Source organism: Sinocyclocheilus anshuiensis, unplaced genomic scaffold (genome assembly GCF_001515605.1).
Source record: "Sinocyclocheilus anshuiensis isolate Anshui unplaced genomic scaffold, SAMN03320099.WGS_v1.1 scaffold1559, whole genome shotgun sequence".
In the NCBI taxonomy this organism is placed as follows: Eukaryota; Metazoa; Chordata; class Actinopteri; order Cypriniformes; family Cyprinidae; genus Sinocyclocheilus; species Sinocyclocheilus anshuiensis.
In genome coordinates, this window is record NW_015551091.1 from 396,269 (window position 1) to 412,646 (window position 16,378).

At 36.0% G+C, this 16,378-nt stretch overlaps 3 protein-coding genes across 3 annotated transcripts in view; 2 read left to right on the plus strand and 1 right to left on the minus strand.

Annotated features, from left to right (window-relative positions):
- LOC107662664 (sodium-dependent neutral amino acid transporter B(0)AT1-like) overlaps positions 1–3,652 on the plus strand; it is a 14,312-nt gene extending 10,660 nt beyond the window's left edge. The window contains exons 7-12 of the mRNA XM_016452741.1: positions 649–777; positions 983–1,139; positions 1,896–2,100; positions 2,222–2,381; positions 3,124–3,286; positions 3,401–3,652. Coding sequence (XP_016308227.1) covers positions 649–777; positions 983–1,139; positions 1,896–2,100; positions 2,222–2,381; positions 3,124–3,286; positions 3,401–3,652 — 1,066 coding nt within the window. The remainder of the gene's footprint in view (positions 1–648; positions 778–982; positions 1,140–1,895; positions 2,101–2,221; positions 2,382–3,123; positions 3,287–3,400) is intronic.
- A 4,324-nt stretch (positions 3,653–7,976) lies between these two features.
- LOC107662661 (solute carrier family 40 member 1-like) lies at positions 7,977–10,123 on the plus strand. The gene is made up of 2 exons (XM_016452739.1): positions 7,977–8,505; positions 9,864–10,123. The coding sequence occupies exons 1-2, from the start codon at positions 7,977–7,979 to the stop codon at positions 10,121–10,123; spliced, it is 789 nt and encodes a 262-aa protein (XP_016308225.1).
- A 2,318-nt stretch (positions 10,124–12,441) lies between these two features.
- Positions 12,442–15,010, minus strand: LOC107662662 (serine/threonine-protein kinase pim-3-like; the record flags this gene model as incomplete). The annotated part of the gene is made up of 4 exons (XM_016452740.1): positions 12,442–13,700; positions 14,097–14,273; positions 14,401–14,779; positions 14,960–15,010. Coding segments are annotated over 4 exons (798 nt in total), but the record flags the coding sequence as incomplete, so codon positions are not given.
- Between the last annotated feature and the right edge of the window lie 1,368 nt (positions 15,011–16,378).

The following is a 16,378-nucleotide window of genomic DNA, read 5'->3' on the forward strand; positions in this document are numbered from 1 at the left end:
TGACAAGAAAAGCAGACCACTGTTGTTAGCAGTTAGCACTAAACATTAGTCGGGGAGGGGCTCTGGGAGGAACTGAGTTAATTTAGTCTCACGTCAAACAACAGCACATTCGACTAGGAGCAGGTACAATTCAGATATCTTAAAATATAATTGTGACTAGTCGAAACTGAATTAGAGATATCTCTAATTACCTTTGCGTATGTGTGACGCCCTATTGAAGATATCTATGACGTCATTACAGATATCTTAAATGGAGTTTTGACTAGTCAAAGTATTTAGAGATCTCTCTAATCCGATTTCTTACTAGTGCAATTATAATTGCAGATATCTCTAATTGTCATTGTGACTAGTCGAATTATAATTATGACTCGTCAAAATACAATTGTTCCTATCTTAAATGATATTTATGGATAGTCAAAACAAACTTTTAAATGCTAAAACGGCTTGCGATAGTCTGACATGTTTCTTGTCTCCGACACGACAAGATTTTAGAAGTCAAAATCGGGAAATCTGACAGTGACTATCGTGACCGACAAAAATATCATGAAGTCTGAACCCGGCATAAGAGCACAACAGAAAATCCCACCCAGTGTTCACTGCAAATACCTCAGTGATTATCAAACTAAGTATTCCCTCTCTTTCCATCAGCAATAACTGTGAGCAAGATGCAGTAATCATCTCCATCATTAATGCCTTTACCTCGATCTACGCTGCCACTGTCATCTACAGCATCATTGGGTTCAGAGCTACAGAGAGATTTGATGACTGTTTGAGTGGGTAAGTGTTTGGTAGTGTCACATTCTTAAAAATGTATATATTTATAAATAAAAAGTTGTTGTTTTATCATACCTAATGCATGAACTATTGTTAAAATATTAGAATAGTGTTATAACCACTGATCTATAATAGAGATTATATAGCTCAGTGGTTATGACACATTTAAACTCCATTCTGAAGCACTTATCTTGACTTTGTCCTGCAGGAACATCTTGACTCTTCTGAACACATTTGATCTGCCAGAGGGAAGCATCACTCAGAGCAACTATCAAGAAGCTCTCCACAGCCTTAATACTACAAACCCTGATATCATCAGCAGCCTTGCTCTTAAGACCTGTGATCTAAACAGCTTCCTCAGTGAGGTATACAGTATAAGGATGGGTGATATACTGCTTTTTTATTTCAATACCAAGTTCTTCCAAGACCAACCTATACTGGTGCGAATATTTATATATTCTAATAAACGAAAGGATTTTGTGCTCTCTGCGGGGTAAAATGTGTAATTTATCTTCAAAATTTGAAGAGCATCATTAACATTAAATAAATCTAAACTACAAAATATACATTTTTGTTTGTTATTATTATTACTATTATTATACAAACAACTTCTAATGTAGTTACATTAGCACCATTGAAATCTATTGATTAATGACACATTTAACTTTCCCATTATTGGATTTTTTTTTTCCAAATAAAATCACTAGTTAAATATATATATATATATATATATATATATATATGAGAACAAAAACAAACAATTAGCTTTTTTTTGTGAGGATCTATCCTCTCAGTGCAACATGAGTATTATTATTATCACTATTTCAAAAACTAAGGGTACAGCATTCCTTCAGTTATAGTTTAGGTATATACTCTGTAAGATTTTTGACTTTTGATTTTTTATTCGTTAAAAAATTCACTAAAACGGTAATACTGCAGTCTTTGCATGATCCTTCAGAAATCATTGATGCTCAATAAACATCAGTATCAATGTTGAAAACAGATAGTGTTTAATGTTTTTGTGGAGCCATGATAAAAAAAAAAATTCAGGATACTTTGATGAATGGAAACTTAAAAAGACCAGCATTTATTTGAAACAAATGAATTTCACACTTTTACAGGGTGTAGAGGGAACAGGTCTGGCCTTCATTGTGTTCACTGAGGCTATCACCAAGATGCCACTGTCTCCGCTCTGGTCTGTCCTGTTCTTAATCATGCTCTTCTGCCTCGGTCTGTCCTCGATGTTTGGCAACATTGAGGGTGTTCTGGTTCCCCTGCAGGACCTGAAGGTCTTTCCCAAAAGCTGGCCCAAAGAGCTTATTTCAGGTATAAATTAGACTTACATTTTGACCATCATAATATGAAGAATTCATTACAGATATCTCCATCCAAGTGATGGTATCGTTTCAGAAGAAGTTAAAATTTCTCATTCCATTGTTCACAACAGGGGTAACATGCTTGGTGTGCTGCCTGGTTGGGCTGATATTTGTGCAAGGCTCAGGGAACTACTGGCTAGCCCTGTTTGACAGTTTTGCCGGCTCGATTCCTCTCCTCATCATTGCTTTCTCTGAGATGATTGGAGTTGTGTATGTCTATGGGATAGACAGGTAGGTCGGAGCCTAAGTTTAGCAGTTAAATGGTATTTAAAGGAATAGTTCATCCCAAAATGAAAATTTGATGAAAATTTACTCACTTCAGGCCATCCACGAAGTAGGTGAATTTGTTTCATGAGAACCGATTTGGAGAAATTTAACATTACTGTATATCACTTGCTCATCGATGGATCCTCTGCAGTAAATGGGTGCCGTCAAGAATGAGAGACCAAATATCTGATAAACGCATCACAATAGAGGACTCAACAGTTTGAAGTTAAAAACTTCTTGATGGATTTATTATAAACAGCCTTTTGCTTCACAAGACTTTAATCGTTGGACTGGAGCCGTGTGGATTACTGCAATGTTTTTATCAGCTGTTTAGACTCTCATTCTGACGGCACCCATTTACTGCAGAGGATCCATTAGTGAACAAGTGATGTAATGCTAAACTTTTCCAAATCTGCTCTGATGAAGAAACAAACTCATTTACATCTTGGAAGGTCTGCGAGTCCATTTTCAGCAGATTTTCATTTTTGGTTGAGCTGTTCCTTTAACCCTTACAAAACAAGATGATTAGAATTGGTTATACAACATAAACAAGTTAAAGAAGATAAATTTGTTTCTGTAGAACAGTTTAATCACGTATCAGCAATTCACGGATGTTTTCACAGTGACAATGCATTTATGACTTTATTGTTTAGATAAAGCTCACTGAAATCAGCCATAAAGTATGTTATCTTCTGTTTATGAACAGGTTCAATGAAGACCTGCTATTTATGATTGGACATAAGCCTAACATCTTCTGGCAAGCCACATGGAGAGTCATAAGTCCCATCATCATGTTAGCCATCTTCATCTTCTACTTCTCCACCATAGTGACCAAGGAAATCTTCTACATTGCCTGGGACCCTGAATCGGTGATCTACAAGTTTAATCAGTTTAACATGATTCTTGTTACAAAAAAAATAAAAAACTGTAATTTGCAAAGCATTCATTTGGAATTAATTAAATTATCTTGTTCTCATTTATAGGAAAACTTCCCAACCTTAGAGAAGAAGCCATATCCTTCATGGATTTATGTAATAATCTTTCTCCTGGCTGGGATCCCTAGTTTGTCTGTACCCGGCACTGCTGTTTTCAGAGCCATACGAGAATACTGCTGCAAGAAACACCCCAGTGCCCCAGTTCAAGAAATTAATTCTGGATCTTACAAAGTTCATATACAGGATGAAGAACTGAAGTCACAAAAGTCACAGAAATCTGACCAAAAGTTCTACACATGAGATCCAATTTAAAATTCTGTAGTTTTATAGGCCCCACACATACATTCAAAGGTTAGAAAAATGCCTTTTCCAGAATTGCTGGAATATTGCTATTATTTTTTTGCCATTGTCCCTATTAAAAATATGCCTCTATTTGCCAAAATGTCAAGCATGGTTCCAGCTTTTGTGTTCCAAATTTCCATAACACAGCCACGTTTACTAGCAGTGTATGGATAAATTAAGATCTTAATTAGATAATAAAAATTAGTCATTATGTTAGTGATATATAATAGAAAATATGCCAAATTTTGAGTGAAATAAGAGAAAATAGGAGAATTCTGTCATATTTGGTAGTGGCATATGGCAGATAATGTTTTTTTTATTTATTTATTTTTGTAACAAATAATGCCATGTAATTTTGAATTGTGACTGTAGAGAAACAGTATTTTTTTTTTCTTCTTTTTTAAGATTTAACCCAAACATCTTTTTTTCCCCCCAATACAGATTTTGTGAAGAATGTTTGTGAGGAATGTTTTCTCGCAAGTGCAGTAAATATTTATCTTTAATAATATATGTCTATTTGTCTCATTGGATAATTTGCTTATAATCTGTTATGATTATTCATACTTTTTGCAATCAGCTATAGGACAGTCCTGTACATGTCTTTCCATTCATGTTAAATTAAATCCTGCAAACTTAGGACTCTGACAAACCAAATCTTTTTTTTTCAGATTCAACATTAATATTAACGAGAGCAGGATCATTAACATCATCAAAAGGTATAGATTAATATATAGTACTATATAATAAAGCAGTGTTTTTTAAGCACCAGACTATAGTATATATGCATATGTTTTTCTGAGTTACATAATGTTCTTTGGTCTATCAATAAGTGGTAGACTATAATACACAAAAGCACACACACACACACACACACACACACAATAATAAAATTAAAGGATAATTTGTAGGTCAAAATTAACAGACATACAGTATAGCAACATTTGTGAAAACTATGATTCATTTGCTAAAGTATGTATGTTTTGGGCTTTTAAGTTGTATTATTTTGTTATCTGAAGTGTGGTGGTGCGATAAAGAGAATTCATTATATGTTCATTATATATGTTAATCTAAAGGGTTCAAAGTGCTACATAATCATCATTGTTTGAACAGTACATTCTGAATGACTGCCATAAAACATTTTGATATATAATAATAGACTGTTTTGACTGACTATTAACTGATTAAATATGTAATCATATCAGGGCATGGCAATAAAAATTAACATATCTCAATGCAAACATCACTATGTTGATGTTGTGTTGAATAAGTATGTCGAGAGTTTTATTACTATATGAGTGTGTGTGTGTGAGATTTGAGTGACAGGGTGGTCTTTTTTGTGATGTGGGGGGTAAACGGTGACATTGTCCCCCCTCGCTGTCACGTGCTGTGGAATATGCTGGCTGCCTTTGTCAGCCTGTGACTCGTTCTGCTTTTCTGGCAGTTTCATACAATGGTGCCCTCATGCACTATGATGTTATCAAGTCCCTCACAGTGCGACTGCTGGAATTCAGGCCTGCATGGAAGCATCCTTACCTGGGACACATGGATAGCACAACCTTGAGACACAACAAGCACTCATAGCAAAGAGGACTCAAAGGAGGAGTCAAATATCAGGTGATTTTTTTTTCTACCTGTCTTTTTTGGCTTTAGTATTTCAATATTTGGTGTAAAGTGGGATCAGAAAGGCTGAGGTAACACTGAAAGTCTGGGAATCACATTTTAATTAAAAACTGAAAACTAAAACAATGTTATGATGCAAAATGATGAAGAGATATTTCATATTTCGCGCAATTTCTAGGTCAATCAAATTTGTAATATTGATCATGTGACAGTCAGATGTTCTTGGTTCTGTTGAATCTCAAGATGCTCTTTGGTTCGTTTTCAAATGATGATCATCAGGTTTCACATTCACGTTCATTTGCCAATTCAAATTCTCACTCAAATTGTTGATTATATATTGTAAAGAGAAAAAAAAAGCATCTTCAATACTGATCTATTAAAGCTCACACTACATATAAGTATAATTTGTAGGTCAAAATTAACAGACATACAGTATAGCAACATTTGTGAAAACTATGATTCATTTGCTAAAGTATGTATGTTTTGGGCTTTTAAGTTGTATTATTTTGTTATCTGAAGTGTGGTGGTGCGATAAAGAGAATTCATTATATGTTCATTATATATGTTAATCTAAAGGGTTCAAAGTGCTACATAATCATCATTGTTTGAACAGTACATTCTGAATGACTGCCATAAAACATTTTGATATATAATAATAGACTGTTTTGACTGACTATTAACTGATTAAATATGTAATCATATCAGGGCATGGCAATAAAAATTAACATATCTCAATGCAAACATCACTATGTTGATGTTGTGTTGAATAAGTATGTCGAGAGTTTTATTACTATATGAGTGTGTGTGTGTGAGATTTGAGTGACAGGGTGGTCTTTTTTGTGATGTGGGGGGTAAACGGTGACATTGTCCCCCCTCACTGTCACGTGCTGTGGAATATGCTGGCTGCCTTTGTCAGCCTGTGACTCGTTCTGCTTTTCTGGCAGTTTCATACAATGGTCTTTCCCATCACAGGAATAAATTGTAATAATATGTCTCAATATTACTGCTTTTACTCTATTTTAAATAAATAAATGCAGCCATGGTGAGCATAAGAGACTTCTTTCGAAAAACGCAAAAAAAAAATGTTGAACCCAAACCTTTGAATGGTAGTGTATAATAAATTAAAAACAAGCTAAATGGCTGAATTCATGGCCGTTGATAATGCTAAAATATTTAGTATTGTACTATGTACTTAGTATTTATTAGATGTGATAGCAAACTATACACATTTAAAATGTGACACGATTAACTAAACATTATTTACTATAGACTAATGATTGCATACATTTTAGGGTATTAAAAATTATTATTTTTTTTTTTTTTACAGGTTTGTATATATTAGGCCTCATTGTAGGGCATGACAACCATGCCAACAAAAGAACTTTTTATTTTAAATATTTATTTTGAACGATTTATGCATCTATCATTTATTGACCCGATTCTAATACAGTCATGCTGTTCATGCAGGATGTCTCTCAGAATAGAGGTGGCCCAGTGTGGTGGTGTTGCTGTGGAGTTTGACAATAATAATGACAGAGATTCACCTGTGATCAAAGCCAGGAATATACCACGTATGTTTCTTCAAACTAACTCAATCAAACTATTTTGACTGCTTCGTGCATAGAGGGAAGTGGTTTAATACTTCAAACTAGTCAATATCTGCTGTATTTCGACGTAATTAATTATGCCATAATTAACCAATTTGCTTGACAGAATATGCAAGGAACAGTTTACACAAATTTGAAAACGGAGTCAATATTTAGTGAACATTCTAAGTCATTCCAAAGCGCTTGAATTTCTTTCGTGGAACACTAGAGGAACGTCATGCTTTTCCATGACACCCAAGTAATTCCAGAGTTATGTATTATAGTTTTGTGTTACAAACGGATTAAAATTTAAGTAATTATTGTGAATCAACCAAGCTTTTCATGTTCTTGCCAGTTCATGAGAACAGTAGGAATGTCTGATTCACTAATGAATCATTAGAGTTGAGTTTTTCAGACTTCGTTTAACTGGTTCACAAAATAGAATGATGATTTTCGAATCAGAATGATCCGGATCTTGAGTTTACAGTTTATGAGACTAAACTAAAATCCTCAGTCCCCGTTCATCATAACCGCATGGAGCGACCAGCACAAACCTTCATAATGTTTACTTTAATGCTCCATGGGGAAAACAAAACAAAACATGGGTTTAGAGAGTAAATTAAATTTTTGAGTGAACAATCCTTTTAAATGTTAAAGTATGGCTTAGAGTGATTAAAATAGAGAAACATTCATCTGCTATTTTAGAAGATGCTTAGAATCTGCAAAGCCTGCTTGTTCTTGCTGTCTGGATTTAAACAGTCAATTATTCTAAAACAAATGCACATTCAAGAAATAAATCTTTCGAGACTCTTTATCTCATAGGGTCAGCCCTCATCTACCTCAAGGGCCCCGAGTTCCTCATCTATGTGAGCGGAGCGTTATCTATGTGGGTAAGGAGCCGCTTTCGTATCTGCCATGCTGGCACTCAGTAAGCAGGGCATGAGCTCTGGCACACAGGATTTTTCATAATACTTTGAGTACCACACAAAAGATGTGAATTTTGGTATGTGAAGTATGATATCTTGAGCCGATCGTCTCTTTTCGCGTGCCAGGGTGATCGCATGTGGCATTTCGCCATGTCTGTCTTCCTGATTGAGCTGTATGGGCATAACCTGCTGTTGACTGGCATCTTTGGACTGGTGGTGGCCGGATCGGTGCTCTTATTAGGTGCTTTGATTGGAGACATTAGCGGCTCATTGCTCAGCATACTGATGGGCATGTCAGCTGTGGCAGGGCTTTTGGGTACTGTGCTTTTCACAAAGCTGCGGAAAACATGTGGCCTGGTCAATACTGGAGTCATTTCCAGCTGTCTGCACCTAGTTTGCCTGTTGCTTTGTTTGTGCTCCGTGTTTGCCCCCGGTAGCCCATTGGACCTCAGCGTGCTAAATATCAAGAATGCGTCAGATGTGGGTGGGATGACCGGAGGTCACCAGAGGCACGGATACCCACTGCGTGGAAGCATCAACCAGCCTCTGCTGCCAGACCGTTCCTCCATTCACTGGACCAATAACACTGTGCTGTTTGAGAAAGTGCCAGCAGGGACAGAACCCGAATCTTACATCTCCATCATCCTGCTGTTCCTTGGAGTTATTACAGCTCGAGTTGGTGAGTAGATGCCTGCTTTGTCCTTTTTTTTTTTTTTTATATATAATAATAATAAATAAAAATTCATACACTACCGTTCAAATGTTTAGGGTCAGTAACAATTTTGAAAGAAGTTTCACTAATTTATCAAATTTATCACTGGATTTATTTGATCAAAAAGCAGTAAAAACAGGAATATACTGTAGTGAAATTATTATAATTTATTATTATTATTTTTAAAATGTAATTTATTCCTGTGATGCAAAGCTGAATTTTCACCATCATTACTCCAGTCTTTAGTGTCACATGATCCTTCAGGAATAATTCTAATATGCTGATTTGCTGCTCAAGAAACATTTCTTATTATCAATGTTGGAAACAGGTATGCTGCTTAATATTTTATGTGGAAACCATGATACATTTTTTAGCATTCTTTGGTGAACAGAATACATATTATAGAAATAAAAATAGAATACAAATAGAGATCTTTGTAACATATCCTTACTGTTACATTTGATACATTTAATGTGCCCTTAGATAGGTACATAAAATAATGTATTCCATGTTGTGCATGTTTTTAATTTCTGTAATAAAAATATTATATTTTTCATTAAAATAATTAATTCTTTCAAAAATATTAAATAGTTTGATAATCTTATTATTTCTTAGGAAAAATATTTCAATAAAACTGTTTCATTGCTTATTAATATTTGGGGGGAATGGTCTGCAAAACACATTTATGGAAGTGTATATATATCTCAAAATTCTGACTTTTTTCCTCACAATTCTGAGAAATGTTATGAGATTTGTGAGATACTCGCAAGATACTTTGAGAAAAAAGTCTTATGCTTATCTTTTTGTAATTGTGAGATATAAACAAGCAATGCTGAGAAGAAAAGTCCTGTAGCGTCTGGACCAATCAAACACACAATATATATTTTGTTAGCTATATTTAACAAATACTCTGTAACACCCCTCAGTTAACAAGCCATATGAGGACCTATGGACCCTTCCCCCGAAATGCGTAACACCTCAGGAAAGCAGAACAGTGATTCGCTACAGGCCAAATTGTGAAATATAAACTTGCAAGAAAAAAAGTCGCAATTAGCTTTTTCATTTTTTAGTCTTAGTTTATATCTTGCAATTCTGACTTTTTTTTCCTTATGAAAAAGGAAATGTTATCATAGAGAGTCTCTTAAAGTATTAAATATAGTTTGAACTTTTTATGGCAAGGAAAGATTATTTCTGGTTCTAAAATGTCATGTGGTCTGACTCAACATCTTAATTTAGTAAGAATAGTATGCTAATTGATTATATTACACGTGATATCACCATGATGTGTTATCCAAAATATTATATAAGGTGTTGTTATTTTCCAGGTCTCTGGTCCTTTGACCTGACAGTGACTCAGCTCTTGCAGGAGACCATATGTGAATCAGAGCGTGGGGTGGTGAATGGAGTCCACAGCTCCATGAACTACCTGATGGACTTGCTGCACTTCATCATGGTCATCTCTGCACCCCAGCCACAACACTTCGGCATCCTTGTCATCATCTCCATCCTATTCATTTTCACGGGACACACCATGTACTTCCTGTATGCCAGAAAAGTCAAGAAGAAACCATGTACAAACACATAACCCTGATAGCACACGTATATCACGGAGACGTCTATTTGACGTCTGCACTTGCACACACGTATTTTTTAGAGTGTTTGCTCATCTGCAATACGTCTATAGGACGTTTCCTATCAGATGTCAAATAGACGTTTAGAAAATGTCTTTAAGTTGTTTATGATTTAGAAAGTATGTAAAAAAATTGACATCTTAGAGACATCTATCAGATGTTTGTACACAGCAAATGCTTTCCAGATGAAGCGATCTTTAATAGACATCTTGCAGACGTACGTGTGCTATCTGGGAAGCAACACAAATTTCTCTTGTGAATGTGTCTCAATCCCTGCACTGTGTCAGCACTTGGAACCAAAATCCTACAGGATTCCTGCAGGATTTTTTTGTAAGGCGTGTGTTAAGATTCACTTACACAAAATGCACTCTATCCAGCTCAGTATATTGAAAAACGGTGTCACAATGATCTCTTTGGAAGAAAGAAAGGGTTTGGCACAGCGCAGTACTCAGGTGAACATAATCAGGAAAGAGCGCCTCCTGTGGCCAGTCAAAAGGAACACCATCATAATTAACTAGGAGAGCCAAGCTTTCCTGGAAGTTAATACGTGTCTTAAAACACACAGTATTACAACAAGAACATAACTGAACATAGCTGACACAACACGTTTTCATGGATTATTAGCTAAGTATACACCTTTTTGTAAATATTTTTTTCACATTTGTCAGCTAAACAGAAACAGCATGCTGCCACCAGTTCTTAATAAAACGACAGTAAATGTCTTCTTTTTTCAAGATTACTTGGTAATCTTGAAAACTGGTACTTAGCACACTAACTAGAAATCTCATCCAACAGATAGAAGCTGATTTTTACAGCATATAAGGGGAATAACTCTTTTATTATTGGTGCTTTTGACGGACTGATTAATCTTTTAGTTTTATCCCTAACTTTTCAAGTGAAAAATTATTGAGTTTTAACAAGACTGTGAACTTTAATGTATCTGTTCCCTGTTTATATAAGTATCATGTCAAGGTCTTTTAATTGACTACTTTAACTGAGTGTTTCTTCAAAATGGATGAATCTTATACCTCAGCACTTAACTTGTATGTACTGAACTCTAGCTTGAACTTATTTGTGGATGGTAACTATGGTTAACATATACTGTATGTATAGTACTCAGACTGCATTGCATCTGTTTCGATTGTGGCAATAATCTATATTATGGATTATGAAACACATTTTATTTCTCAGATTATTTTTACTGCTGATATGTTAAATGTTGTCTGAGGACCCTTTAAGTGTCAGACAGTTCAATGACAACCAATAAAACCGCTTTTAGAAGGAATGCCTGTTGAAATGGTTTAACTGATAAGTGTTCAAGTGTACTAACACACACACACACACACACACACACACACATTATAAATGATTTGTCAAACAATATAGCTAGGTAAACAGAAAAAAGGTAAATGTTAAAAATGGCAAAAAATAAGGAAAGTTCCAGCACCTAATATATCCTGATCTATCCATTCACTTAAAAATACATTAAAAAAAACATTGCAGACAATGATTTGTTCTATAACGAACATGTTTTTAATATATACATTTTTATGAAACTGGTCTGTTTATGTTTTTGACACAAACATGAATATAAAGAATGCATTTCTAATAAATATATTTTAACATACATTTTAACATAAAACCTAGATGCTGGAGGAAAACAATTCTATGTTATTTGTCAAAAACCTAAAATGTTTACAGATTTGTAATTCTGTCCTTTGTCCACTAGATGTTACTAAAGACTACAAACAAGAAGATACACATGATAATAAAAGCCTAAATATTAAATGCCATTGATCAATATTTACTGCATAGTCCATTACTAAAAATGGCAATCACCTTTTGCCTATAATTTGCCTATGTAAAATTAGAGGTTAAAAATATATATTTTTGGCAACATTTATATATGAATTTATATATAAATGCTTCATTCATTCATTCATTCATTCAGCATCATTAAAAGTGGCAGTCTCATTACTCGGAGATTACTAAATTTGATTTGACCAATTCTCAATTATTCAAAACCTCCAAAGAGGAATGTCGGAAGAACAAATAATGTTGAAACTGTTAATGTGTCTTGTTTTACCAAAAATGCATATCCAGAGTGGGAGCGGCTTTGGAATAATGTTACACTGTGATGTCAGTATACAGTCATCAAAAAAAAAAAAAAACACATTGTAAACTAGTACTTACCTCTATAAACCAATACTTACCTTCAGCAGATTATAATATTATTGTCAATATGAACAAGGCCAGTTTAATTGATGCATATTATGTTCTTTATTGTTTATTTTGAATGAAGATCGAGGCAGGACCAGGGCATCTGAAGACAGGGTATCTTTGAGCGTTGGCTATAAAGATGGCAGTGACAGGACAGGACAGGGAAGGCTTTGGGCTCTGGATGGGTCCATGACAGGAACCTATAGGCAGTGACAGTGACCTATGGCAGTGTGGAGGGAGCTCTGTGACTGTGGTGGCCTCAGACAGGGATATCTGGAACTGGGATGGCCTCATGCCATTCTAGTTAAATACCTCAAGAGGCAGAGACAGGAACATCTGAGGCAGTCCTGACACTAACATTTGAGTGGAAGGAAACACTTGGACTAGAGCGGCCTGAGGCAACTAGAAATAGGGAGCTCTGGGACCGAGGAGACCATGGGCATGGCTTTGGCAAGGTCCATAAAAGGAACCTAGTGACAGGAACATTGCTGGATGGGGAGCTCGGAAAATTGGGCAGTCTAAAACTGAGCTCTAGAACTAAGCCAATAATGGACACTGATTTGACTAGGGTGATTACATAAACAAGGGCAGGTGTGAAAGGACAGCTCTGAGATCAGAGTAGCATGTTCAGGACCTTGGGGACCAAGCTGTCCATGACAGTGGCAACCCTTGCCATTCCATGAACATCTGAGATGGCTGTAACAGGAAATATCGATTGGCTCCAGGAAACCTTAGGGACAAAGACATAGGCACACCAAAACAAGGAGCCGGCTTTAGGTTCTGGCGTTGACTGGGGCCATAACATTTCCCTCTATGGTAGCCATAGAAGGGAGCTAAGACATTTACTTTCACATACATTTTAATGATGTCACTAAAGACTACAAATCTGACACACAGAATGGCACAAACCCCTGGGTTTCAGGAAGCCCAAGATAGGGAGCTGTGGTACAGGGTCGCCAAAGACAGGAGACTTTGGAACTGGTGTGATCTCTGGCACTGGCTCTGTGGCAGGAATCTTTGGGGAAACTGTATTCCCTAGTACCAGGACTGCCTTGGGAACAGCTATGACTAGGGCCAAACAGATTGGAACATCTTGGGACGTGGAAGTTGGAGACAGGTACTAGCTCTGACGAGGCTCAACCTCTGACACAACATTGACAGGAACATGTTGGGGGCTAGGACAGGGAGCTCTAGGGTGAAGTCGCCTTGCTTGATGATTTGACAAGAACCTTTGGGGACATGACTGCAGAGCCACTCCAAGGGTTTCTGTCCTTTTCTTTACATTGTTTTCGGATTCTCCACAACTGTGACCTAAAACAAAATCAAAAGTAATCAGATTTTCAGAAGTAATTCAGAAAAAATTTTCCTGAGCTAATGTCTATATAGCCTTATGGTTATAAGAAACCCAAAAATACACCTTCAAACTCTTCACAAAACAAGTAAGGCGTAGTACCTCAAACCAGTCATGAAAAATAATCTCACTTAATCGAAGCCGCTACTCTGGCTCTTGCTGGAGACAAGAACTAATCAACTGGCAGCATTCTATGTCGAATGATGTAAGAAATGTCTGATTATTACTTTGAACTTCACACTTCCTATCTCTGATCATGTTATTCTAAAGCAGGGCTGCCCAAACTCGGTCCTGGAGGGCCGGTGTCCTGAGCATCTTTATACAAATTGCTTTCTTAATTGTCATGAAAAGCTCACCTTCTGACAAGCCAGCTTTGGAGAAATTGTTCGCATTGATCTTGTTTAAGTCATCAGTGTTGGGATAATCCCCACACACCAATGCGAACAAGAGAACACCAAGAGACCAGACTGTTGCTGGCTTCCCATTGTACTCGCCCTTCTCCTTATACTCCGGGGGGCAGTACTGATCAGTGTCTGAAGGAAAGAGATACATCTGTAAGTTTGCAATACCACAGCATTCTTTCCAGGCATCCATTAGCATTTGGTCCTATATGATTCACAACAATGGTTCCAATGTTATGGCCTGAGGGATAATACACACCAGTGAATATCTTGTAGGCCGATTTCTTAAGGAGGTCGCCACACCCAAAGTCAATTAGCTTGACTTCATGGGTCTCCTTATTAATGAGCAGATTTTCAAGTTTAATATCGCTGTGTAGAACGCCACGGCGGCAGCACATGTAGGCAGCCTGTGTTGCCTGCCGCATGATGACACGAGCTAAGGCTTCATCAATGCTGCCTCCATGGCGTTCTGCAAAAGCAAACAGGTCCTCGCAGGGGGAGGGACGCTCCATCACCATAATATAATGGTCATGCTGGTCCTGCCAGTCCTGCAGCTGGATTATTTCTGGAATGCAGGGGCCTCTGTTGGCGAGGACGAGCAGTGCAACCTCTAGTGGGAGGGGCTTGGAATGACCCGGCTTGAAGAAATAAAAAATTTTTTACGGTTAGATGGATGTGGTTTCCCAAATTACGACTTAGACTGGTATTTCACAAAATGATGAAAATGGCAGCTTGTCTATTGAAAAATCAGCTATAGTAATATGAATGTTTTAAAGTGAATAGACAGAGGAGAAAAATAGAGAGCACAGCCTACTTACGATACTGATGTATTCTACATTCTCTGTCTTTGTGACATATTTCACTGCTACCTAAATGAAACAATAAACAGATTGTCTAAGATTCATAATATTATAATGCATTGGTCAAATTAATCCATTCCAGAAGATCAATCTGCTAGCTAGATATTGTAAGTAAAAAACAAAACCTTAAAGGTCCCATATTGTACACTTTTCTGGAGTTTTGTTTTAGGTTTTGATGTCCTTAAGAATATATATTTGCGGTATAAGTACCAAAAACCATCTCAATATATTTTTACAGCTCCTCTCTCAGGAGCTCTGATGAGAACAGGTCGATTTTGTTCTGTCTAATTAATATTCATGAGCCTTTCTTCTGACTGGCCTGTTGTTTTCTGAGTGACGCACGGCCAGGCCAACCACAGGTAACTAGGGTCAGCCGACGTCACAGCGCTAGCTGGAGGCAGCAAAACAAAGGGGAAACTGGAGGCGGCCTATGGCAAGCCGTTTTGACTTTTATTCATTCTCAGAATATGAATTCTTGATATCAACAATTAAATTTTCACTAGTTAAAATATTAATTCTTGATATCAGGAATTAGATTTCTACTAGTAACAATTGCTATTTTTGATATCAGCAATTACATTTCCACTAGTAACAATGTTAATTCTTGATATCAACAATGACATCATCACTCGCAGGAATTGAATTCTTGATATCAGCAATTAAATTTCTACTAGTAAAAAATATTATTCTTGATATCAATCATTTATATCCTGGGAATGGCAATAGGCAAGCCGTATTGACTTTTATTCATTTGCTGGATATGAATTCTTGATATCAACAATTCAATTTTTACTAGTTAAAATGTTAATTCTTGATATCAGGAATTGGATTTATACTATTGGCTATTTTTGATATCAGCAATTACATTTCCACTAGTAACAATGTTAATTCTTGATATCAACAGTTCAGTTTTCACTAGTTAAAATGCTAATTCTTGATATCTGTAATTGCATTTTCACTAGTTAAATGTCAATTTGTACAAAAATACAATTTCACATATCAGAAATACAATTCTTACTAGTGAAAACCTTTTTTTATATCAGTAATCACATTGTTACTAGTACAGACGTCTATTCTTGATATCAACAATTGAATTGCTACTAGTAAAAATTTTCATTTTTGATATCAGTAATTTGACATATATCTTTATTATTAACCAACTATTCCATACTATAATTAAAACAACCAGTTGCTCGGTAAACTATATATGTATTGGACATAACATACATGGAGTTACACATACTATTTTGGACACTAATTTATGAATATTAATTTGTTCATTAATTATGAATGTTAGAAAATCTGCACTAAACCTCGTTCATTTAAGTGTTAACTCTATTGTTCACATTTTAATTGTTTAGGTTTTATAATTATGTT